This window comes from Pelodiscus sinensis, chromosome 7, assembly GCF_052426305.1.
Source record: "Pelodiscus sinensis isolate ZL-2025 chromosome 7, ASM5242630v1, whole genome shotgun sequence".
Classification (NCBI taxonomy): domain Eukaryota; kingdom Metazoa; phylum Chordata; order Testudines; family Trionychidae; genus Pelodiscus; species Pelodiscus sinensis.
Window position 1 is genome coordinate 39,273,007 of NC_143058.1, and position 27,835 is coordinate 39,300,841.

General features: G+C 40.4%; 1 protein-coding gene across 1 annotated transcript in view; it reads right to left on the reverse strand.

Moving 5' to 3' along the window:
* The window catches only part of LOC102463247 (sodium channel protein type 1 subunit alpha), a 119,152-nt gene extending 95,628 nt beyond the window's left edge, over positions 1–23,524 (reverse strand). Inside the window, exons 1-6 of the mRNA XM_075933529.2 lie at positions 23,213–23,524; positions 14,740–14,858; positions 11,514–11,603; positions 10,002–10,130; positions 9,418–9,509; positions 7,999–8,271 (exon numbers count right to left, since the gene is read on the reverse strand). Coding sequence (XP_075789644.2) covers positions 7,999–8,271; positions 9,418–9,509; positions 10,002–10,130; positions 11,514–11,603; positions 14,740–14,858; positions 23,213–23,476 — 967 coding nt within the window. The 5' untranslated portion in view covers positions 23,477–23,524. The remainder of the gene's footprint in view (positions 1–7,998; positions 8,272–9,417; positions 9,510–10,001; positions 10,131–11,513; positions 11,604–14,739; positions 14,859–23,212) is intronic.
* Positions 23,525–27,835: the final 4,311 nt, after the last annotated feature.

The window sequence follows — 27,835 nt, forward strand, 5'->3', positions numbered from 1 at the left end:
GGTGTTCTATTGTTGGTTTTCTTGGGTCTGTCTTGAAGTAATTGGTTTCTAGGTATTTGTCTGGCTCTTTCAATTTGCTTTTTTATTTCTCTGGGTGGGTAGTTGAGGTTTATAAATGCTTGGTAGAGATCCTGAAGTTTCTGGTCTCTGTCAGTGGGATTAGAGCAGATGCGGTTGTATCGAAGGGCTTGGCTATAGATGATGGATCATATGGTGTGTTCTGGATGGGAGCTGGAAGCATGTAGGTAACTGTATGAGTCGGTGGGTTTTCTGTAGAGAGTGGTGTCTACTTTTCCATTGCTGATTTGTACTGTCGTGTCCAGGAAATGGATCTCTTGTGTAGAATGGTCCAGGCTGAGATTGATGGTGGGAGGTAGGTTGTTAAAATCTCTGTGGAATGTCTCCAGTGTTTTTGGCCATGTGTCCAGATCATAAAGATGTCATCGATGTAGCGTAAGTAGAGGAGGAGTAAAAGGGGATGGGAGTTGAGGAAACGTTGTTCTAGGTCAGCCATAAAGGCAGAAGGGTAAGAGTCCCTCTTCACTGGAAGCATGAGGCTTTGGAAAGGATACCAATAAGTAAGTCCATTGGTGTAGGAGGAATTCAGCAACTTCCTTTGGGATAAATTTTGCATGAAAGCAAAGTGATCTTTGTAGAATGTAGTGTATGTTGGATACTTCATGGTGTCCGAGACAGAACATCAGAAATGGCTGCCCGTCGCAGGGAGCCATAGCCTGTAATACCTCTGAGGCTGGTATAGGGGGCTCTGTCTGTGAGGTGGAGTGTTTTCCATATAGGGGCATGTAAATTAATAATCTTCCCCTGCTCGCTCCACCCATTGCAGTAAAAGATCAGGCAATGGGCTGACTTGTGCTCAGGCCTGCTACTCCACCCACTGCTGCAAAAACCAACCTATGGGGTGATAAGTTCACAGGCAATAAAACAGGCAGGCAGCCCCTCTCTCACTGGGGATTCGCATCGAGTGAACGCCTGGCCTGATCACCCAGACGCCTTGCACCCCCCGCTCTTGAGTCTTACTGAGCGTACTCCGAGTTGGTCGACCCGAGTGGAGACAGTTTATGAGCATGCGACTGGTACTTGTGTTCCTGCTGTCTCCAGAACTGGTATAACCCCCCCCCCCCACCCCCCGCCATCATCCCTATCCTAATTGGTTTTTTTAGTTGTCCTTATTGCTTGTCAAGTGACAGTGGTTAAAAAGTTACTAAGTTAGTTTATAAATAGTTGTGGTTTAGGGTTTTTACTGTTTCCTGGTATAAAGTTGTGTAAATAATCAGCCCCATGGACAATACCAGTGTTAATTCAACTGTTCCTAACCCCTGGGCAGTTATTGGGAATTATTGTGATTTAGAAAAGCCTCAGGGAATTGTTTTGTGTTGTCTGGCAATCTGTTTAATTTTTGTTCTGATAATTGTCTGGCGTCATCAAAATAAAATCAGTTTGTACTTTTTGAAACCCCCAGTTGTGGTCTCATCCTTTCCGGCATCCCTTCGAACCTCGTGTATTACGGGGACTGACACATGGGAGACCACAAATCAACCACCCTCCTGGTCTTTGTAATGGTAACTGGGACGCCTTTATAGATAGATGGGGCATGCAATACATACATGTTGGCCGGCAGGCCTCCCGGAGGGGTTCCTCCACCTCTGGGTCAGTGGGCAGCCAGTTCTCCCCACTGCGCAACCACTTAAAATAGTCTCCAAGTCAAATAGTTCAGGTGCCCAACCTTGCTTCAGGTCCAGGCCAGAGGTAAGAGTTCAATACAGTTTGTGAGCCTTGGCCCTAGGTCAGGGTGGGGCAACAAGCAACCAACCCACAGTTACAGGTTTCGGAGCCCAGGCCTTGTTCCAGGTGAGGCAGCAAATACACAGGTAAGCCCTGGCCCTAGGTCAGGGTGAGGTAACAAACAACCCACAGTTACAGGTCTAAGAGTTCAGGCCTTGTTCCAGGTGGGGCAAAAAGCCCTTCATAAGGAGAGCCCTGGCCCTGGTTCAGGGCAGGGCCGCAGGTAACAGTTTGCAAGTTCCCAGGCCCAGCCTTAATTCAGGCAGGGTGGCAAACCCCAGTCAGTTCAGGCTCCTGGCCCTGGCAGGCCACAGACAACCACAGTACAATGAGCCCTGACCCTAGGGCAGGGCGGGGTAGCAAACAAACAGTTCACTGTTTAAGATTCCCAGGCTTGGTCCCAGCCTGGGCAATAACCTACGCAGGTTTGGGGTCTCCTTGTTCAGAAGGGTGGCAGGCAGTTCTCGTGCAGTAGCAGTGAGGGGGAGACTGCCACCCAGTAGGTGGATGGCGGGGGGGGGGGGGAGGGAGAGGGGCGCAGTCCTGCCCACTCCTCTGTGCCCCAGCCCAGAGCCCTAAATGCAGCCAAGCAGCTGTGGCTGGCTCAGCGGGGGCTCCAGCCCACAACGTGCCAGCCTAGATCCTTTACCAGCCTGTGCTATTCCTTGGCCCACTTCTCTTCTCCCCCTCAGCAGGTACCCGAGTCTCCAGCAGGTCAGCCAGGGAGTCAAGGGCAGTATCGTCCCACCAGGTGTCATTTCACAGGGCCAGGGCCCAGCAGGGTTGTAGATTCGTTTCAATACAGTGCCGATTAGGGATAATGTACTTTATTAAGCTCACTACTCCACTGCTACCACACTTCACAGGGTATGCTCTAGCAAGTGAAAGCACTACAGAACAGTGGTTAAAGGAGTGAAAGCCTCCTTGGAATGCTCACATCCTTTCAGGTCTGTGGGGAATCCCGTTCCGGTTACCTTGCACCCAGCCACAGTGGATGTGTCTCCAGCATGGGGTGAATCCCGGTCAGTCCTCGAGGTTGGGGCCATGGTTGAGAATCAGCTAGGGGTGGGACTTTCTACACTAATTATACTACAGTTGTTTACCAGGTGTGCGAGTACCTGGCTCAACGCCATTCTTATCTCTCTTATGGGCTGAGAACGAGGTCAAACTTATTTACCGCTTAGCAGTTTTCCAGTTCAAGGCATCAGTTAATGCTGATAAAGCCCACAGCTGCTGTTTGGGCTTGCAGTGTTCCACACTATGCTAAGGTGGGTACAGCAGGGATGGAAACTTCCATCCTAGGCCTGCTAAGCTGCAGGACCCACATTTGACTTTTATGTGACACCGGAGTTCCGGTGGCCCAATCCAGGCTTCAGCTGCTTGCAGGTCCAGTGGCTCCAGCTGGTCCTCAGGGTCCTGGAGTACCGGCTGGTGTAGGGGTTCGGGCAGGTCCTCAGGGTCCGGGTGGGCCTCAGGGTCCCAGGGTACCGGCTGGTATTGGGGTTCAGGCAGGTCGTCCGGGTCTGTTGCACTTGGAGCCCTGGGCCACACCCCTGTCTCCCCAACAGGGAGAACTGGGCAGGCCTCTGGTTCCTCTGGGTCAGGGGATAGGCCTGTTGGAGGGCCCAGCCAGGTCTCAGCCTCCCCGTCAGGGAGTTCTGCATGAGCCTCTGGGTCCGAGGCAGTTGGAGGCCCAAGCCAGGTCTCTGCCTCCCAGGCAGGGATGTCCATGCAGGCCTCTGGCTCCTCCAGAGGCTGGGCCCAGACTGAGCCCTCAGCCTGGCTATTTATAGCCCTAGCCCTGCCCACTGACTTGTGGTCAGATGAGGAGGAGGGGCTAGGCTGTGCCCAAAATGGCTCCCAGAGGGATTCCTCTGCCTCTGGGCCAGTGGCCGGCCAGTCCGCCCCACTACAATACCCAATGGTTTAAAAGGAGGCCTCATAAGTGTTGAAAGTACAAGATTGAGGTCTCACTGCAGCATTGGCTTTGCTATTGCTGGAAAGGTCCTGGCCAAATCTTTTCAGGATTTGATTGATATCAAGTTAGTAAAGATAAGTATTGATTGTTGCTAGATGAACCCACAATGAGCTAATTGAGAAACCTTAAGGGTAAGGAGATTATCTAAAATAGCAAGAATACTTGTTGTCTCTGATACGATTCTGTTGTGCACATGCAGAAAAACCCTCCAGAGGCAAGGTAACATTTTCTGGTAGAATCTTTCCTGCTATTTTAAGAATATGTTGTGCAGCACCAACATGAACACTAAGTCTGATGCTCGTTCAAATATGAATCCGTGAGTGAAGAGAGTCCAGGCTGAGATGCCTGATCCTGCTGTTTAAGTTTGCAGGTCTGGGAAAGAATGCATGCTGATGGGTTGGTGGACTGACATTTGTGGGAAATCTGAAAACCACAACTGTCTGGACCAAATGAGTGTGAAAAGAATGACTCATGCTTTGTTGTGACAAATCTTCCCCAGAATCTTGAACAATAGTGGGAGGGGAGGGAAGGCATACTTCAAGTGGCCTATCCAGGACAATGTGGAAGATCACCTCTTAAGTCCTGACCTTCTGATGAGTCATTTCTAGAGAGCTCATGGCTTGTCTCTCTAGCATATACACTGACTAGAGCCAGGCTTGTAGACAACAGAGGTGTAGTCTAGCAAATAGGGTTGTAAAATGACATGTGTTCTTAACAGGGAAAGACAGACCCGGAATGGTATTTCATGTCTGTGAATAACTGGGTTTATTAGACTGCTCATGGCATATTATCCATCCACAGGGTTGAAGGATCCTTGCTGTGGCAGAGTCCATGGCCACCACTATAAGGTATATACTATGCGTGAGAATCAGGATAGACTTTTCCATATTTAACCAAGGATACTATGAGAAGAAGTAATGACAAAGTTGCTGACACAACTTTTAGGCAAGATCTCTTAGAAATCAGTCATCATTTTGTCTCAGGTGTGCTACCCCCACTGGAAGATAGAGACCCTGGGTGCCGTTGATGAAGACCCTGGGAGGTGTTGCCACACAAGCAAGCATATCCTGAACTGGTACTGTTCCTGATTTATCAGTAAAGTATAAAACCCACTAACAAAATACTTAAAATTATATTTACAAAGACAAAGACACATTTGGTGGAAGGAGGATTCTGATTTAAACCATGTGATATCAAGAAGGAACCAGAGAGATGGTCAGGTTGTACCTTCCTTCATATTCTTGGTGCAGAACACGAGAGGAGCCAAGATGCAGACATGGATCAACAGACACTACTTGCAAGATTTTTTTCGACATCAAGTATCCCTATGGGTGGAATACACATAGGGACTAGCACTTTATTTTGTACTGGGCTCTAATAATCAATTAGGAATTCCAAAATTCATCATGTCACCTGCTATGCATATTTTTTCTATCCTTGTTAAAACACATCTTCTAGGAAATAAATCTAATAACTTTGCAATTCTAATAATGTCAAACTGATCCACATGACCTGCTTTGTGATTTTCCATCTGAGTAGTATTCTTTTATGCTAGATTTACTGACCCATAAATGTATTGGCTTTGCTACTGAAAGTGAAATAATGAAAATAACGATCATCAGAATGGCTAATGATAGCAGTACTCACATCAAGGACATATTCTTCAAAGGAAGAAGGAGGAATATAAGACAGCATTTAATAAAAAAGGAGGAGGGATTTCTTTTTCAACGCAGCGTAGCTCCACTGTTCTCAACACTTTGATTTGCTCTGGTGATTAAGTGTGAAAAGAATACAACCCTATAGCTCCAAAACATGGAACATTTCTAGAGATTTTAGAATTTTTATCTAGAGCTCAAATCATAAGCAGCATGTATGCACAGGCTAGCAGATAGTCTCTTATAGAGTCCCCTCTCCATTACCACCCACTCACTTGCATAAGACAAAATAATATTTTTGAGGAAGCAGCTTCCTTTCTATGCCGATACCCACCCACTTTTGCCTCTATATTCTTCTTCATGAGCATGCAGGTTGGACCTTATTAACTGTTCCTGAACATTCATGTAAATACACTGAAGATAAAGTGGCAATTCTGCAGCCACTTAGAAAAATTTAGTGATTTATGGATCTTATCCTAGTATAACCTGATTCCTTAAAAGCTTCAGCTCTTCTGTATCAGCCAACATGAAATCATACAATTTGGATTTATAATTAAATATATTATAAGGCCTGAAAGAACCAATGTGATCATCCAATCTGATCTCTTGCATAAAACAAGACATCGAACTTTCCCAAAATCCTTCTTGGTTGAATCAGAATGTGTCTTTCAAAAAGATATCTAATCTAGTTTCAAAAGTTCCCAGTGACGGAAACTCCACCACAACTTTTGGCAACTTGTTCCAAAGGTTAAATTATCCTCATTGTTAAAAACACACACTTTATTTCCAGTCTAAATTTGTCTGGCTTCAACTTCCTGCCATTAGATCTTCTTACAATGTTGTCTGCTAAATTAAGGAGTCATTTATTATCAAATTTTTGTACCCCATGTAGATACCTATAAATTATGATCAACTCACCACTTAACTCTCTCATTGATGAACTAAATAAATTGAGTTCTTTTAGTCTTTCAGTATCGGGAATGTTTTTCAATTCTTTAATCATTCTTATGACTTGTCTCTGAATCCTCTCCAATTTATCAACACCTTTCTTGAACTGTTAACACCAGAACTGTGGATTTTATTCCGTTAGCAGTTGCATCAGTGACCAATACTGAAGAAACATGACCTTCCTCCTTCTACTTAATCTTTTTCTGTTTATTCAGATGAGCTACTATTCAGCTAATTATCTCTAAGTATCCCCAACTCTCTCTCCAAGTCACTGCCTCCCAGGACAGAGTAACATCCTGTAAGTATGTATCCAGTAAGTATCTTCCATGTCATTGATAAAAATGTTACACCTACTAGAACTAAGAAGTGATTCCTGCAGTTCCCTATCAGAAATATATCAACTTGATTATGTTTCCCTATCTATAATTATATTTCTTAGCCAGTTTTTAACCCACTTAATGCATCCAGTAATGACTGTATATAATTTCAATTTCTTAATCAAAATGTCATACAATATCAAGACAAAGGCCTTATAGAAGTTTGAGAATATTACATCCCCACTATTACCTTTATCAACCACATTTGTACTCTCATTTTAAAAGACATATCAGGTTAGTTTGACAAAATCTATTTTCAGTAAAGCCATGTTGACTGGCACTAACTATATCACTCTCCTTTAATTCTTTATTAATCAACTTCAGTATTGGCCATTACATTATTTTGCTCAGGATCAATGTTAGACTTAAAGGCCTATAATTATTTGGATCAGCAGGTTGACTCTTTATTAAAAATTACAGTAATATTGGCTATGATAAAAAGGTCCTCTTGAACCTAATGAAAATTATTCCTTTAAATTGTTAAGAGCTAATATCACAGCTGAAACTAGGATACTGTTAATACTTTACAGCTTTGAAAGAACCATTCCTTGAAAGAAAGTTGAGGGAGCTGGGGAAAGAGAATCCATTTCATACCACAGAGACTGACTGACAGCTCCATTATACTATCAAAAGAAGCCATCCATTAATCTGAGATTGGTGGGTGTGGCATTGAGAGAATAGAAAATGCACACACACACAAAAACCCCTTTCCCCCTCTCAAATTAATAATCATAGAATATGATTTTGAAAACTGCTCAGCACTAACTTCATTCATCTCCCATTAATATCCATGATAAAATTCCGATTGATTTCCATGAGTGCAGAAGTATGCCACCATGGAGGAATTCTAAAACTTCCACTCACACCACCCAGTTTAACAGGGAATAGTACTGATAATTACTGATTTTTATGCTAAACAATGAATTGTGTTCAATGTGCTTATTTTCTAGAAAAGATAAAAATGTCATTTATCATTAAAATTATTAATTATAACATTCAAAAGTGGGCAAAAGAATGACATTCATTTGTTGAAGTTCTGAGAAATGTCCACTTGTTAACCTTTTGACAAATCTGGTCCCATGGTGTGAGTAATACCATTGATAACTTTGGGTTAGACTGTTAAATTCGGTTAACTCTGACAACTTTGAGTTCAACATCTATAGATTTTTACTTCCATCTACTTTTGAAAAAATTAAATTACAAACAATTTATTAAAAATTAATTCAGTAATACTTACGATCATCCTCAGTGTATGTCTTCCAGTCAAATGGAATCATTGTTATATTAACAAATGTATCATTTTCCCCTATTGTGCTGTTAAAGTATGAAGTAATATTTGTTTCCAGAGTATAATTCTCTGGAGGCCACTGCAAGCATTTGTGCCTCAAGTTGCCCATGAACAACTGCAGCCCTATTAGTGCAAATACACTCAGGCAAAACACAGTCAGGATCATGACATCTGAGAGCTTCTTCACAGACTGAATCAGGGCTCCCACAATAGTCTTCAAGCCTGAAAACAGAAAGGAATTTTATGATGATGTTCAACATGTATTTAATACATAGAAGTAACAATTTATACCAATAAAGTTAAAAATGTCATGCAGAAGCCCAAATAAATGGTTGTAATGTGTGTGAAATAACATTTTGTGAAGAGCTTTATCACTTATGAAGATGAATATATAGCTGAAAGTTTATGTTCATTTGAAATTGTGAATGTAAATGAATCGCACATATTCCAAAACACTTGTTTTAAATGCCAAAACAAGTGATTTTGTTATTCAAGTTTTACATGAATCTCATGTAAGAAAAAATCCTTCCTTATTTGCCAATAGTAAATTTTACTATTTGCCAATGCCTCCTGTCCCAAACCTTCGCTAATATCAGTTTTATAACATACTACATTGTTAAAACAATAGTAAAGGGCTTTTTAAACAATAAAGATTAAAGTTATTAAAGTTATAACTGGAGTTATAAAACTGGTGGTGGTTTGGAAAATGATAGAACTTTAAGATAATAAATCCCCCATGCAATGCCCATGCTATTCTTTATTATCTTATTCCTTTATCTTCATTAGTAAATCACTGTTTCAAACAATTTTTGTTTTCACAGCAACAAATATCCACAGTAAATACCATATTACATTATATTGGTAAAATACATATGGGTAAGAAAACCTCAGGATTACTGATTTTTTTTTTGAATGTGGAGAAGAAAGCTTGACATCATAAGATGCAAACCACACAGGCTATAAATTGCAATGTCTCATGCAAGAATTTGTTAAACTCAAAGGCTGATTTCAAAAGGAAAAAAGCTAATGTTAAAATGCCAAGAATCATAGATTTGAATCAGTTCTGTTATCTTATGATTCTCCATTTTTTTTGGCAAGCAACAAGGCTTGTGCTAAAATAATGTGAATTGAGCTTCAGTGGAATGAAATTCAGCCTCAGTGTTTAACCTAGCTCTCACCTGGAATGACTGATATTGTTTTCAATGCTCGGAGAACTCTGAACGTTCTCAACGCTGAGACATTGCCCAGGTCCACAAACTCTGTCACATATCTGTAATAGGGGAGTTCACACACAAACACAATGACAGGATAAAAAGGAACAGTTGGGAGGTACAAGGGACCTAACACCTTACACCAGTTACTTCTTACCTGGGATTACAGAAATAGTTTTCAAAGCTCTCAATACTCTGAAAGTTCGAAGAGCTGAAACATTGCCTAGGTTTACAAATTCTGTTACATACCTGTAGGATTAAATCACAGTTGTTCAGAATTTAAGCAGACTTTATGCTACTTACGTGGGTCTTTCATCAAGACCTCTTTGGTGATTTTAGCAAATAAATTAAAAAAGCAACAGTCAGCTGTTTACCTTTCACTGCAGTTTGCCTTGCATTAATTTGCTTTCGTGGCCTTCAGTTAAATTTAAATATCTCTGAAGCAAACCACAGTGATATTACTTTGAAAGCATAAAATGTATCTAGACTAGACTGGAAAATTGGAGCATGTAGTCAAAGGGGTTGCTTTTATTCTGGTTAGAGAAAAAAATGCAGAACATCATATTAGCTTCTATAACACTAACTTTACTAGTGGCTTCTGCAGAATATATGCGCAAGCTGGAAGATGAATACTAAATATTTACAATATGCAAGTCTTTTTTGTTGTTGTTTTTGGTTTTTACCGGCATTAATTTCATGACCTTTTATGCTCTTCTATCAAAAACAAAAAACAAAACTTACGCAAATGTAATGACAGTGAAATCAAGCCAGTTCCATGGGTCTCGAAGGAAAGTAAAACCTTCTAAACAGAAGCCCCTTGCAAAAATTTTTATAAGTGATTCAAATGTGTATATTCCAGTGAAGGTATACCTGGAAAAAGTAACCAAAAACTTAGAGACAAATACCATTTCTTTATGACACTTTTATTTTCTTATTGCTAAAAGTCTATTAGGAATCAAATTAAAAATTCAGGTAATTTAAAAAATTGAGACTAGAATAAATAAATACGATGTATTAAAATAAATTATTCACTATTATAAGTATCCTTATATTCTAGTACATTATTTGAAATATACTTTTGACTTATGTCAAAAGTGACAAGAGTGCCCAAGTAGGTGTTATTTATTAGCAACTGTATAAAGCTAAAGAAATTAAATAATATATTTTACAATAAAATTCTATAAAAGATGAAATTATAACTAAGACCCACTTGATCCATTACTGTTGTCCAACAACACTATAAGATTAAGTTATTTTATAATCCCTGGGTCTAAAACCCCTAGTATTAACATTGAAGAATAGCCTGTGGTTGAAGTCTCATTTCAATAGGGTTACTTAACACATATACTCATTCATTAACCCATTCATTTATAAGCCTCCCCCCCCTAAGATGAATTAGTAAAAATTGCAAAATGCTATGGCCATTTCATAAGCCAATGCTATACTTCAGCAGTTGGCAAACTTTGGTTCCCAGCCCATCAAGATAAGTTGCTGGCATACCAGGACGTTTTGTGTACTTGGAGCATCTGCAGGCACAGAGCCCCTCAGCTCCCAGTGGCTGCAATTTCCTGTTCCTGACCAAGGAGAGCTGCAAGAAGCAGCACAGGCTGAGGGGCATGCTGGCTGCCACTTCCTGCCACTCTGCAAAGGACAATCTGCAGCCACAAGGAGCTGAGAGGCTCTTTGCCCAAGGACACTCCCAGCACACAACATGTCCTGGTGCACTAGCGGTTACCCCGATGAGCTGGAAAATGAAGTTTGCCAATCCCTGATCTACCACAACGATATAGACTCATTAATAAGCCAACCCTTCTCTTTGATGTGTCACTTCTTACCAAAAAATTTAGCTTATGAATGAATATATACGGCATATGTTTTCCTACGTTGGAATCTATGACTTGGTGGATATTGTTTTCCTTCTAATATAGTAGTATAATCAAATCAACAGCATTGGCCAGAAGGCATAAAAGTACTATCAACATGCTACTTTAGGAAGATGAGGAAAAAGCTTCATGTAACGCTGAAGAGCAATGTAATCCATGAACATTTGCCTCATCTTTTTCTTTACTCAAAATTTTCTATGAGGGGAACATTTAAACTACTTAAAATAGTTTTGTTTAGAGAAAAAAACAGTAGTAATGTCATCTGCTGACTAGTGTCAATGTCCTTCACTGCAAATAAAATAATGATTCCTAGAAAATTTCGTTTCAGATATATGGATATATATAAATAAAGAATATAGATTTAACTTACTCTACATTCTTTGTCCAATCTGGAGGGTTACTCATGGTCATAAACACACAGTTGGTCAAAATAGTGCACATAATAAGCATGCTGAACAATGTATGTTACAGTCAAGGAACACACAACAAGAAATTACAGAATAGCACATTAATAACACGTTTTAATTTCAACCACATACTGGCACACACAAAAATCCCATCGATTTAAGTGAAAATACTAGATACATTTTAATACACTATCAACCCAAGAGTTCTCTCATTAGGAAATAAAACTTAATTAGATTTTTTCATTTTGATGATACTGTGGGTAAGTCCTGAAAGTTCTCTAAATATTTTCTTAGCTTTTGCTGTGTACTGAAAAGCAAAAAAGTCAGCACTCAAATACCCAATCAATTATATTGTTTGTATGACAAACTAAAATGAAATAAGGAGGAGGCGAGTTTTGTTTTATTTTTAAGTGCGTACTGTAATGGCATGACATCTCATGAATGCAGGAAGGAAGCAAGTTCAAAAGTTGAAGATTCCTCATGAAGAGAAAATACCTGAAGCTCCTTTATGATGAAATCAAGAGGCTATCAGCTTGTGCATCTCCCCTGTTCTGAACTGTCATAGTGGTGCTTAAGAATACTGTTTCTAAGAAACCTAGAACTACTGATAACTGTGCCAAGGCTCACAGTCAAAAGAAAAGTCTCGATATTCTCACTGAGCACAAATTAAAAACAAGGTATTTAGTTACTGCTGCTACTAGAAGCAGTTGGGGATACAATAAAATCTCAGTAGCAAATCTAAGTAATATATGGTGAATAAACTTCATTTGTTTACTCATTTGGCAAATATTCCATTTGCTTCCCCAATCAAATAAGCATAATCACAGCACTGTTACCCATTTGATTAAGACATTATATTTATGTTTCCTCACCAACTATCCTAGCATTCAGTTTTGAACTACAACTAGAGGAGGATAGCAGAATGTCAGCTGGTTGAACCCTGACAGAGAAAGAATACATAGGGGAATATGACTTCCCATGGAATTCCAAGAGAAAAAGAGAGCATGAACAAATGTCCAATATTTTTCTTTGTGACTTCTCAGAAAGACAGCCATCAGGAGCCAGCAGGAAAGAACTGCTATGGAAAGATGTCTTATTCTATCTATGTATAGTTCAATACCATCTCATGGCAAGGAAATCCACTAAAAGATTAGCATGAATCAGCATGGTAACCTGATCTTCATCCCAATCGTCAACCAGAACAACTAGTATAGCATCCCTACTATACCAAGACCTACAACTCAAACTGATTGGGATTAAGGAAACCTGAGTAGCCAATTCAATACAACATGCTCAGCAATGTTTCAAAAAGACGGAAGATTTGACTGAGGCAACAAGTGTCTGCAGAGTTACTGAGTTTATGCAGTGTTACAAGTTTTCATTTCAGTGACACTGAACATTTAGCACATTTATCCAAGTGTTTAACAATAAGTGAAAGACTAAAATAAACAACAAACCAGAAAGTGATGCATAATTGCCTCATAATGGCATCATAAACTATGAAATGCCAAGCTTACTCTGGAAAATGTTTTACCTATATTCACCTTTTATAAAAGATGTGCTCCTTCAAAACAGTTCATCAAAGGAGCTAATGTAGGATGACCACACATCCAATATTATCAAAATCACCCTGATATTTGGGGCTCTATCTTATACAGCTCTATTTTAGACAACTATATCCTTTATCTCCCTTGTATCCCCTCATCCCCAAAGTGTCCCTATTTTTCACACTTACTCTCTGGTCACCCTAAGCTAATGATACAAACAGATGTATCTAAGTATAAAAGCACTTTACAGATACATATGTATCCAAAAAGTCCAAATAGGAGTTGCAATTTACAATGAAACAAGGCAGCATGCTTTTTGTTTTTTGGGGTGTTTGGGGCTTTTTTGTTTTTCTTTTGTTTTTGTTTTTTGCTTTTGTTTTCAACTCTGAACACAGACTAAAATCCCTCTGAAGCTTCAAAGACGAATATGAAAAGTAGTGACAACACATTAGATTGATGTGCATATTGATACTGATGTTTGTAGTTACAGTTCATTTTCCCTGAAGTGATCAAAATCAGTAAAGATTGACCATACCTTCAGAGTAAACATGTAAGACATGCAGAGCAACTTAGCTGTTCAGTTATCATCAGTAAGGGATACACGGCTAACTTCCTGTAAAAACACTGAAAACATTATTAACTGGCTTACTTAATTAATTTTGAAGGACCTATTATGAAACAACTTGGTATAGCATAACTGTTATTCTGTAACTCAAAATACCAAATATAACTAACACTTGAATGCCCTTCCCACACACTGTACAGTCATATGCAAGGAATTCTAGTTAACATGCTTAGGGAACCCCCCAGACATCTTTTTTGTGGAAGGAATCTCTGTGGTAGTTTCAAAGGGCTTGTGAATGCTAGACCCCAGGTTTTAATTCATAGTATGGGGCTGATAAAGTACCAGTATGATTAGTGGAAAGTATATGTTCCCTTTTATGTACAGAATGATTTTTTAAGCAATATTTAGAACCCCCATATCAGTGGAATACTTAATTTCTATTTTCATCACATTAGTAATACAAAACTGATTTTAAAAGAAATAAAATGGTCTGAATGGCATTTATGTATTATACATAAGCTATATGAACATATCAGAGATCACATTAAAAAGTCAGGCATTCGAAAATTAGATAATGCCAGAACCAAGGTTGCTCGTGCAACTCCTTTGATGCACAGGACAGATTGTGCTCTGGGAATGAAGGAGGACCTTGCAGTGTATGAGGCTGTTGTCTGTAGGATCATGTACATTACAATTTATGCACGAGAGGAGGCAGGAGCCCTGATTTATTCCCAAAGCACAACTGCAGAATGATCTTTTGTCTGAAGACCCTGAATAATCTGCTAGAGAACTGGCTTCTGTCTTTGCCTCAGCCACAGGGTTTCTATGTGATTCTCACAAACCAAAAATGTCACAGGTATCACTGTGTGTTCCATATTTCCTGGGTACTGAACATGAAACACCTAGCAACTGATTTGCAGAAGTGCTAAGCATTCATAATTACAACTGAAGTTAATGGTAACTGCTGTGAATGAAAAGTGCTATAACATGATCAGTATTGCAAACAAACAAACATTAGGCTTCTTCATTAGGTCACTCAAAACTAACATTTTTGAACCAACCACTTGAAAAGGATATGAATGTACCAAAATTTTAATAGCTATTTTTCTAAGAGGATTGAAAGGAGTTAAAATGTATAGGGCAGAGGTGGCACTGAATCGGAAGATTGCCTTCCCTCTATTCAATACTATAAAAGTCTGAAAAAGAAAGAAAAATCAGTTTAAATATTTGCATTCTTCATTAACTTTTTTAAAACAACAGTCTTTTAAAAAACAATAGACAAAGTCTTAAATTACATTTCTACAGATAATTCAGAGAAAATCATATTTCTACATCCTTATTTTGAAAAGAAAATGTTCCCCCATGACTTACCTGCTATATAAGATAACGTCTGCTGTAAAAATATTTCATTTGATCTTAGAATAATAGGGAGTTCATAAAATACATTAAGTCACATTACACACTTTTTTCTGACACCTGTACATAACGTAAGATACAGATTTGGTGAATTTAAAAAGTAGTGAACAGTTTATATTAGGATTATAACTAAATGTTTACTTTCCTCCTGTCAGAAACTTCTCTGTCCATTACCTCAACACATCACTCACAGAGATTACGTCTAGACATGTCCAAGGAATGCGCCCACTTTTTTAAAAAAAAATGTCAAAAAAGCGGACGCGCTCTTTCACCATCTTTGTAAACCTTGTTCTATGAGGAATAAGGGATGTGTCCAAAGAGCACTTTTTTTTCAAAATTAGGTGCCATGTAGATGTGCCAAATTTCAGAATAGCCTCTTTTGAAAGTAAATCGGAAAAAGATATGCAATTTGCGATATACAAATTACGTATTTTTTTCTGATTTAACATTGCAGTTTAGACCTAGCCCTCTCTCCTCCTACACACACAAATCTTGGGCCAGATAAAAAGCCACAGGAGGAGAATTTTTACTTCAAAATTTATGTGAAGGCTCCATTATAGACACTGTTCAAATCGAAGGGAGAAGTGGTGGTTGTTACCTGTGGAAAGCTGCTTCAAACCTAGAAGAGCCTCTGCTGTGGGTACCAGCAACACATTCCACCTTGCTGTGGTTACTGTGCACCTCAACTAGAGTGCACCCAACCTGCCTACTTCTCTCTGGGCCACCCTTACTCCACATCTCCACTCTATGTGGGCCCCAAACCACACATGTCTGAGGAAGGAGTGTACCACAGAAGCATCTGATCCCTGCTTCTGCATGGAGAAAAGGAGAGTGTGTATGGAGAATCCGTTCAGATATGGAAATAAGGCAATGGGAGGGCTGTGTTTTCAACTTAGGGTTCCAGTAATAGATTTCAGATACTGATGGTCTTCAAAAAACAGCAACAGATAGGATAAACATGGATGATATATTTTTTTTAAAATAATGAAGTATCCAAAGAGGAACACATTTACTTGGCACAAGGTTTTAAAGTCTGAGCTAACATTTCACCTAAAACATTTATAATCCATAAATATATTGAGTGGTGGTTTCTAATGTCTTTGCTAAATGGCAAAAATGCACTAACTATCAACTCACAACCTCCAGTTAGTCATGTATCCAAATTATGACCCTGAGTACTAGTGCTAGATTCGGTATTTGTAGTTATGAGCTAGCTGTCATATATCTCGATTATATTTTACATATATATGTATATATGTCAGCTAGCTCACATATCACGCACTCTGCTGACTTTCATCTGAAGAGAATACACCACCTGCATTTAGTCAAGTCATATCACTTTTTGAGTCTTTCTGAATCTTTGAATACAGGCATATTAAGTATACTGTTAAAATATTACTACCTTGCCAAAACTCCAGTTTTTGAGTGGTTGATGGTAATTCTCAAGTACACATATTGTTCTACTTTCTGAGGATACAGCTCCAAGACCAGAATCAAGGACCCAGCTGTGACGGACCCCCTGTCCATGCTTTATGAAGTGGACTTATGGACACAAGAGCATGTAACTCAAGGATGCTTTGGACAAATTTATTCATGTAACTATCAATCTTCATGTCATAATCCACTGGATCTGTTATCTTGGTGTATGTATCATACTTGTGTGGAGTATGGAGTGTTTTATGGTTTTTAAATGTGTGACTGAAAGCAACCACAAGGATTACCTTCAATGTCTTGATGACCAACTGTTAAACAATCTCTTCTGTCTTTTAATTCTTAGCAGTGATTGGTCTGGAGAAGTCACATGCCCACCCCAACCGGCCAAGTGAGTTCCCATGAAAAAAGGGAATCTTTACAAACAATAAAAAATTGGGGGTCTTTTGTCTTTGGCTGGCACACCCAAGGGAAGGAACCAAAGACCCCAGAATGAGGGACTGCCCTGGTTTGTTGGAAAAGAGACAGTTTTAGGGCGAGTTTGTAAAGAGTTTGTGTACTGAGGTTTCGGTGTTACAGTTAGCTAAGCGCTTTCTGTTATTTTGAGTTTGTAATCTACTTTGCTCTGCCTGTTCCCACTTATAACCACTTAAATCCTGCAGCTTGCACTTAAAATCATTTTTACGTACTCTTAAGCCCAGTGTAAATAATTATTACCTGGGGGAGCAATCATTGTGTCCATTCCCCCTTTCATTGCGAAAGGAAGCTTACCCAAATAATTCATTGGGTTTGATCCCATTTGGGGAGTGGTATCCCAGGAAGCTAGGCCCTAAACTGCACTTTCCTTGGAACTGAAGAGTTTCAGTGTCTGTACTGCTTCTAAGGGGGGAAGTGATCTCAGCTCCGTGTCTTGGCTGGAAGAGACCAGAGAGCTGGCCCATCAGGACAGGGCGGTGAGGAGCCCTAGAGAGCAGGAAGACGAGTGTCAGTGGCCTTGTCCACACTTTGGGAGGTACCCCCTAGGTGTCTTCTGTGACCTTACCCCGTCACACCAGCATTTCATAAAATTTTCATTTTTCCCCTTCAGTCATTCGCTCATTTGGTTCCTCAGTGAAAGAAACATTGTGATTTAACAGTAAAGTCCTCAAAATAGGCATATTGATCCCGTGATTTATAAGCCAAGCCAAAAATTAACTCCTGTCACCCTCTTCTTGTCTTCTGCTGCAGAAGACCTTCCTCAGCAGCCACAGAGACATTCCCTAGACATCCCAAAAGCTGCTGGAAAAGCCATCTTAACACTCTGAGATATCTGAACTTTGGTTCCTTGAAGCTCTGTATCACATCAGAACTCCCACTAGCCTCTAATAAGAACTGGATTTTTTGGACATAATTTCTTTTCCATTGTAGCTATCTTCATCTCCAGTTAACGTTCTTCTGAGAAAAGACCTTGCACTTGATAATATGACTCTTAGCACAGAGCTGTGACTGATTTCTCTGGCACTGTGTAACTGTTTGTCCTGAATCCAAGATACTCCAGGAACTACCATCACCCTGTGTTTCTCCTTCATCGTTCCGTACAGAGCACTGATGAGAAAATTTGTCCGCAACAAGGTAAGAGAATTTCCTTCTCCAAAGCCAATATTTTATCTATCATAATCATGATGAGAAGCCAAATGGTTCTGTTGATTGAGGATAGTAAGATGGATATTCTTTGAGGACAAGCTCCTTTAGAAACTTATCTATTTCAGACCTGCTCTGCTTGTCCCAGCTTCTCTGAAGCTAGAAATAGAACATGGAGTGGGTTCTAATGCTCTGACATGAAGTAATGATGTCTACTCAGATTCATGTCATGGCTTTTTCTTAGGTTGCAGAAACTGGGGTGGGACAAAACTGAAATTCTTACATACTGCAGGGCATCTCCTCTGGACAACATCCACTGACCTTGCTTGGTCAAAGCTATAAGAAGTCCTTTTGGTCTCAAATTGAAAGAGTATAGAATAATTCAGGTTTTTAACTCCAGATATAACTGATTGGAAAACCTGTAGACATCTGTGAGTCAGTGGAACTATTTCTAGTTAACACCTCTCATGAACTTCCCAAAATACTTCAACTTGCCATATGATCTGCACTCTTTTCTATAGCATCTGACAGGAGTCAGGATTGCAAGTCAACTTTTTAATGACTCTGAATAGTATGAGCTTTCCATAAAACTTCACATTCTATCACTAAAATAGCTAGGGACTGAGCATCTGGGACTGAGCATCTGATCCCAAGTAACAAAGCCTCATCATATACCTCCATGGAATAGATTTCACCACTTTTTTCCTCCACCTTCTTTCCAGAGAGAAGCGTTTAGATCAGGGGTTCTCAAACTGGTTCGTAAACCGCTGGTGGTCCATAAGCTCCATTCAGGTGGTCTGCAGACAGTTCCCTCTAAGGTTCCAATATTGGAACATTTTCTGCCTGGAAATGAACTACCTCTTGACAAAAAATGACACTGAAAATATCTTGTTTCTCTTAAGCATCAGTTTGAAGACTACTTTTCTGTAGAAGCTAAACCAACAACTGGATATGTGATACTTTTGGAATTGCAATCAGGGTTTGTAAAATAAGGCACAAGAGTGCTTATTGGAGTTTTCTTGTGACAAAACATTAGTCAGAATTTAAAAGATGTTCCCCAGTTGAGTTTTGGATTCAAAGAACTGGAGAGTTCTCAGAATTTGCAGATAAAGCAGGGCATTTTCTGATGCCATTTGCTACTACATACAGGCCCACTATTGAGAGGAGGAGGAAGGGGGCAGTTGCCCAGGGCCCAGTAATTTGAAAGGGCCCAGGGCTCCTGGCCACTCTGCCACTACCACATGAATGGCTGGGATCCTGAGCCCTCTAAATAGCTGCTGGAGTGCCATGCCACATGCCTAGGGCAGCTCTCAGGGCTGTCTAGGGAGTGGGGGGACTAGTGCAGCATGCTCTAGACTCTGCTGAGGGCTGGCTGTCTCCAGCCCTGCCCCTTCTGTCAGAAGCCCTGCCAATTTCAAGAGTGCAGAGCCAGCTCCCCCCCCACCTTGCCTAGGGACCTGGCAATTATGTGGGCTCCCTATGTATCTATGTAAGAGTCAGGATTTTCATCACTTCCCACCCCGAAGTTTAAATACAGAGGCAGGATGAATGCTGAACCTGACTTAAGGCTAAAGCTGACTAACATTACACCTGACGTCCATGAAATTGCTCACAAAAACAGGCATGTTCATTGATTAGAAAGGTAATGAATATTAAACTCTAAGTTGTATGCTTTTTTTGGTAGAGTAAAAAATTAATAGTAAGGGTATTTTTTTATATTGCACTTTTAACCCAAATGCTTTAAAAGAGTTAGCTAACAATGCAAACAACATTTTCAGGGATCGTTAAGTGGTCTGCTGAGCCTATAAGCAATATTCAAATGGTCCACAAAAAAAAGTTTGAGAACCACTGCTTTAGATCATGCGATTTTTTTTTTAAGTTGAGAGTGTCCATACTTGCAATCTCCTATTAATTTTAGCATTGCTTGTGAAAGCCTGCCAAGGCACTTAGAGTGTCAGACAACTTTTTATTTTGGTTGGGTGATTTGTTTGTATGGGCCTGAGGCTTTCATGCCTAAAAGATAGGGCAGAGACCGTGCTTGCCTAGACTTGGCCACCTGTGAGGGGCCTGTATAGTAACAAGTCTATTCTTTCAAGTAAAAATCTGATACTTATTAGAAATGCCCAAACCCCTGACAACCAGGGAAAATAGTCATGTTTGTCTTCAGGAGTGATACCAGGTTAATTGAGCAGGACAGCAGCGCCTCAGAGAAGGGTTGCTCCAGGGATAGAGCCTCAGGGAAAGAGTGTATGATTTTTTTTTTACAATCAGAAAGTTGGCAACCCTACCTTGGAACATGTAATTTTCCAATCCTACCTGGCTCCTTTCTTGCCTGGTCTGGGATATAAGGACAACTGCATCCTGCCCACAGAGCTGGACAAGTCCCCAGCCCCCAAACTGAAGATGAACTCAGAAGGGGAGTAGAGAGCAGCAACCACAGACCCTTCCTTTTCCCTCTATTTTTTTCTCTGAAGCTTGAAGGGGCAGCAGCCAGCACTCATGCTTCAGAAGAGGAAGCAAAGTTCAGAAGACAGTCTCTCCTCAAAAATCAAGCACAGCCTTTGGATGCAGCTGGGAATCAGACAGACATGTTACTGAATTGAATTGTTATTTAAACTATTTTAAAAGTTTGGAATTTCCCTTAGAAAAGCTGTAAACCAGAGAGGGTTGCCTGAGCCTCCACCACCAACAGAATGAAATACCCATAGTAGCACAAAGAAGAAAATAGTCTGAGGCGTGTCTCATTGACTTGCATATCAAATGTATTCCATTTGCAAGCAAAAGACAAGTTTTGCCCACTACAAACTGGACTGTATCAGTCAAGCTGGATTTTTTCTACTTGCATATCCCCATCAGTAACAGAGAGTCATCAGGCTATGTTAGCCCCTCCGCTGCATCTGTGAAACAAATGTCTCAGAGGGCATAATATGAAGACAATGGGATTGCACAGGTGTACCAGCAAACTGAATCTGTCCTACAAAATCCCTATTATGACATATGAGATAGAACGCTGCTTGACTGCCAGAGCCTATAATGAATTGTGGGGCAGTCAGGTATATCACTTTACTTGCAGATTTGACACAGAAATCGGTAAGAAAAAATGAATTAAAGAACCCCGCTTTTAAAAAGGGTAAAATACAGAATGGTGTAAAAGTAGGACAGCAATTTAAAGAAAACTCCTCTTAATATAATACAGTGTGAATGGGACAGAATGGCTCTTTGAGTGATGTCAAAGATTGGCATGAATTAAAAACACTGATCTTGCACAATATTCCTACTTTCCTTTCATCTAGTCAAAATAGAATTGTAATATAAAATCTAGTAAGCTAAATCACAGATGCTGCACTCAGTGAAAAGTACAAAATCACTCTTAATTATGTATCTTGGTATTTATAGGCTCCCCATCACCACAGTATCTAATATTTACAGTGATAAATTGGAAGCATCCCAAATCATCAACTCATACTGTAGCTAAAGTCTTTTAGAAAGCTTCACATTGCTGGGGATAATGCGGTGGCTGCTTTCAGCTGCCTCTATGTTGCATCCTGAGGCAGTCCCACAGAGAAATCCTGCAAGGGTTCTAGAATATTTTAGGCTAGCAATATATGCAAACGCCAACAGAAATGTCCTAATTGCTGTCTTTAGATCCCTGGTATTTTTTGCTTACTTGTGTGTTTCTTGAGCTATACCATATTTCTCTTAAATAGTTCAAAAAGCAAATATATGGCTAGGTCTTTTCTATCAAGACAGGTGCATAATCTATATACATATTTTAGAGTGTGTCTGTCTGTGTGTATGTCTGTGAGTCCTTTTGTTCAAGAACTCCTCCTAATTGGTGGGGTGGAGTAGATGGGGGAAGAAAAACACCCCTATTAGCCCAAGTGGCTAGAGGGGGAAAAAAGGCCCATACTGGATGGGACCCCTCCTCACTCCCCGCCCCCCCAGCACTCACTCTTGTGTTTGCACACACACACACACACACACACACACACACACACACACACACACACACACACACACACAGCCTCCTGTACTCTCCTTCTCTCACATCCACAATGCCCTATCCGGAGTCCTGCACTTCCCACACTGCCAGCCCCCTGTCCTGAAGGACTCAGGCAATACCGCACAAGCTGGCTAGTACCAAACAAGGTAAGAATTGTATATAACTGCCTGGAGAAAAACTGGCATCTTCTGCACCCAATTTATAATAGCTCTATAATCTGCTCCTTTTAAGAATATATCAGATAAATTTGTCTAAGCATTAAACATTAATAGGAAATATTTCTATTTATTTCATTATGCTTAGCATCCTCACAATATCTTGTAGTTGAAAAGTGTCAGCTATTATTAGATTCAGTATAAATGCTCCATTTACAAAGAAAAGGGGTAACAGAATAATGTGCACATTACTAGGGGCTCAGTCCTCCATTAGAGAACCCAATAGGATTTTGCCATGGATTTCAATAGGAGCAAGTTCTTTTCAATGCAATCCTTAGATTTTCATTTGATTTAATTTTAGGCTATATATGTTACTTATATCTAAACAATACATTCAGGTATTATATTGCATTCATATAAATACATAACTCATTTAATGGTAAAAGCAACATTACTCTCTACAAAATCATAGAATTGTGCATATGCGCAGTCCCAAGCTCATCAGGCAAATTAAGGTGCCCACAATACCACAAGCATTCTGACACCACAGTGATGAAAGTGGTCAAAATACATGGATTAAATAGTGACAACTTTTTTAGCATTCAGATGTTAAGTGTTTTTCTATTTACTAACTTTTTGGAGAGGGAAATACATGTAAATTGTTGACTATGAATACTTTCTCCACTTATTATATGTCCTGTTCCTTTCTATGATGCTCAGCTAAAATTACCTTCACGCTCTTTCTTAAGCAGCGAAATGCCATGCCACATACGTGTGCATGGGTGTGGGTATATTATATGATATGTTACATAATAGACCACTTCTCCACACTTTAAACAAATTACAGATTATGTTCATGATGAACAAAATCCAAGCATTACCTTATGAAAGTGACAATGAAACATGTTTGATAATAAACACTTACTTTTTTATTGATGTAATATGGGTCCAGATCCTCCAAGGGCTCGGACGCCATTCCTGGAGGTATGTCTCCATAAATAAATGGAAGCGTCTTTCCTGCCTCCAAGTCACTATTTGGTTTTGGGCCATTTTCATCATCATCTTTTCGATCTTGTTTTGAACTCTTTGCCTTTTCTGCAGCAATGCGTTGTTCAATAGCTGCAAGAGACTCTCTAGTGAAGTAGTGGAAGCTATCAGGTCCTGGTGGTACAAGCACTGACTGCTCCATCTTTTCATCCTGCTCATTTTAATTACCATTTATTCTCTTGCATAAGAAAGTGCTAAAAGAAAACAGAAAGAGAAATAAAATTGAATGTGTTAGAACTATCAAGGGGAAAATATTATTTATTTTATAATGCCACTTATGCCTGCCAGCCTTTGTACATGCAAATATAAAATTCTAAAAATAATTTAAATGAAATTGAATTTAGTGATTAAGATGGAAAATTTGATCATTTTCAAAGGCAGCTATTTGATTCTTGATAAGCCAACTATATTTAAGATGAAATAATTTCTCAGTTCTAGAAGCTGTTCAATCAATTTTTACCCAAAATATTTTATGTGAGAGCTTGCAGTTTACTTCAACTGATAGTTTATTAATTATGAAAGAGAAAGTGGTCCCACTGCAGAACCTTCAGGGAACATATTGTTAATTATGAGAGGCCCAATTCTGAAACTCTAGTAATTACTCAGTTGCATATTCACAAGTAGACGTATTGAAATCCATGGAAGAAAGAGCTGAAGAATCAGGGCCTACACCAATAAAAAGTGGTTCCATGAATTACAGAGAAGAGCAAAATCTGCATTTCCAAAATAAATAGTTCCTAAGATTACTTGTGCAGCACTTACTCTCTTCACAGTTAACAAAAGCACTATTTCTCTTTCACTTAAACAGTTATTCTGTCTACCAGCATTTTCTTCAGTAAAGATGTTTACAGGTGAAAAATAAAAATGTTTTAAGAAACAGCATACAGTTTAAAATAAGCATGGCCACAGAAAATGAGCATATAACAAAACTACAGCTCCTGCATCTTTTATACTGCTAAATAATATTCTGTGTGTAGCATGTACACTATTTAATATATGCTTGGGCAGCCAGTAGAGCACACGTGTCTTATCAAAATGTAAAGAGCAGCATGCAATCTCCACCTTTTGGTAGGCAGGACTCTGTGAAATGCTGAGACAGCCCTTGAGGAAGCTTGAGAGGATCAGTGCCAGACCAAATCACTTTGAAAGAAGCAAGAGATGAGGAATGGCAGAGATGTGAGAAAGCAAGAGATGATAGGAAGGGAGGTAGATAAGCACAGCTGAGAAAGGAGACTAAAAAAGAAGCATAGATTGTCAAAAGGAGCAAAAAAACCAGAAAGGGGGAATGACATACTGGCAGAAAAAAAACAGGGGGTACCGGAGAGAGGCAAAATAATGAATTAGAAGAGAAAATGACAGGGAGAATGTTAAATGAAAAAGTTGCAAACCTGGAAGAAAGTAGGACAAAAATAGGAATAATGATAAAAGCAATGAAAAATATAAAAAGAAAAGCAGACAGGAAAAGTGGGTGATAGAAGTACGGGGTCAGAAAGCAGGAAGGGTAGAAAAATACAGGATGTGTGGAAACCTCTAGCAAGAAAAAAATTAATAAAAAGAAAAAGAAATGGAAAGTTATGAGAGATGAGAAAATAAAGAAAAGCATATATTGAAACCAGTAACAGATATTACCTTCATATAATCTTAAGAAAATGGCTGATACAATTAAAGGCATTGTAAGTACAAACATTTTAAATCACACTAGTGAGTACAGTAGTCTCCCTGTTCTATTGTGAAGATGGGAGCAGGAAAGTTGAGTGATGAGGAGATTCCATAACTGCACAATTTGCATTTGTTTTCCTTCATTTCTGAGGCAATTTTTAAAACTAGATTTGATTAGGACATGCAGGAAAATGAACTACAGACACAGGAATGGATTTAAAAATGGAAAGCTGAAATTGTAATAACTATGAACTTCAATGGATAAAGCTATAAACCCCTCTACATGATATTTACGGAAGTCCAGGCTAGTGTTAAATAATCTCATACCAAATTGCCTCTTCAGAATAACTCTAATGATTCAGATGAGGGGGTACCTCAGTTTGTGAAAACTCTCCCTTCTTCCTAAAGGCTAAGAGGGTCCACAAGTGACATTTCTTCAGTCTCTTAGGGTATGTCTACACAGCAAAGTTATTTCGAAATAACAGCCCTTATTTTGAAATAACTTTCCTAGAATCTACACAGTCAAACCGCTATTTCAAAATAAATTCAAAATAGCAGAGCACTTATTTCGAATTTGGTAAACTTCATTCTACGAGGAATAATGCCAAATTTGAAATAGCTATTTCGAAATAAGTGCTGTGTAGATGTGGTAGGATGTGAGGGAGAAATGAGGCACAAGCCCCCAGTGGGGCAGACCAGGGAGGCTCTTAGTGCTCCTCAGGGTGGAAGCTCTCCCGCAGGGCCTCCTGGATACTGACAGCCCCCTGATGGGCCTCCCGGATGGCAGCCTGCAGAAAGTGCAGCCAATCTCACAGCAACGCATCCAAGAGAAGCACCAGAGTGACCGGGACAGCCCTGGCTCCATGTTGCAGAGTCCTGTGGTGTTTCAAGTGAGGGCAACCAGAGCACGCAGAGACAAAATGCTTTGCTGTCCCTCATCAGGAAGGGAAACCTGAGAACTGGCTGTCCAGGGGGTGCCTTTAAGCACAGACCTCAGATAGCCTCAGGCAGCAGCCCCACACAGTAAGTCCTGACCTGGTGCCCGGCCGGAACTGGTTCTGGCCAGCCTTAGATGTGATTCAGAGTCCACTCAGTGTGGATGCGCTATTTTGAAATAGCAAAATGCTATTTTGAAATGCATTTTGTTTGTAGATGCATTATTTTGAAATAATTATTTCAAAATAAGATATTTTGAAATAACGCTGTAGTGTAGACATACCCTTAGTTATGTTTACCACTCAGGGAGTTGGTCCTTTGAGCCTCTCACCCATAAAGGCAGAAAAACTCACCAAACAGCTCATCAATTCTTCTCTGAGGAAGAAACTGCTTCTTGACCCCACACAAAACTAGCAATCAGTCAGACCCACAGAATCTTGGAAACAAGTTCAAATTATACCTCTGTTATATGGTAAAAAAGGGAGAGCAGAATGGCTGAGGGCTTCCCATACAGCTGTTTGGCTGTGGAGAGAAGGGAGAGTTTGACCCCTAATGCATCCCTACAGCCAATGGATAGCAGCGAAAGGTAGACCAATCGCTCCCTTCTTCCCTGCCCCTACTCACCCAGGGATGATCTCCTGACAGGTGATAGGGAGAAAGCTCTGGAGCAGTTAAACCTGCCATTCTTTTTCCCTTCCTCTTGAGATCCCAGGGGTTGTTTTTTCCTCCCCTGCTGGTCTAATCATTCATACACACACTATTGAGATAGGGGGGGTGTATGGGGTGTTCAGGGAGGGGTAGCACCTCTGATGTACGGGCATGTCGTGTCCTTTTAGGGCAGCTCGTCCACCTTTGGTCCCCACTTGTCACTCAACTCTCACCTGTGGCTCCTAGTAGCTGTAGCATGTGCAGCGGCCACACCCCGGGCAACAGCTTCGACAGGCTGGCTAAACCAGGTTGAGAGTAGCCGTCGGGTCATCGACCTTCGGTGAGATAGGGACTTGTCTATCCCGAGCATGTGAAGACAGACTCCGGCGGATCGAGCGGATGAGACCTACTAGAATAGGACCAACGGTCATGAAGGTGGTTTCTGCAAGCGATGTGGTACGCTAAGAGCACGGCAAGACATGAAAGATGCCCTGGTCAACCACTGCGCCCAGCCCATCTCCAACCGTCTCGACTTTAGTCCTGCCATTGGAGTAAGATGGAATCTGGGAAGAGAGAGTGAGGCTGACTATGCGCACCTCTCCCTCACTTTAATCCAATTCACGCGCAAGTCTTGACATCTTGACATCTCCTAAGTCCTGTGGCGACGGGCGAGCGACGAAGCAGCAGGTGTGGATACACTGGGAGCTGTAGCCACGGACCTGCACACAGGCGGCTCAGGTCTAATGGTCGTCTTCTTGCTGGTGGAAGCAACAGCTGGATTCGGCGTCTACCTGAGTGACTGAGCAGCCCTCTTTAGGATTGCACTGCTCACCTCCGTAGTAAGAGGAAGGGGCTAGAAAAGGTGCCCTAAACATTGTTTGCTTCACAGAACCCTGGCCAGCTTACCGCGGCTGGAGGGGATCCCATCTCATGCGGTCGAACAATAAAATTTCGAACAAAATGCAAGATGACACCACTCACTATTGGCACATGGAACGTACGCACGCTTCAGGACAACCCTTCAGCAGACCGCCCAGAAAGAAGAACAGCCCTGGTCGCCAGAGAGCTCACAAGATTTAACATCGATATTGCGGCACTGTGTGAAACTCGTCTAGCAAATGAAGGTCAGCTCATGGAAACAGGAGGTGGTTACACATTCTTCTGGCTGTGAACGTCGTGAATCTGGAGTTGGCTTTGCGGTTAAGAATCATCTTGTCCGCAAACTTGCCAGTCTTCCCAAGGGCGTGAATGACCGACT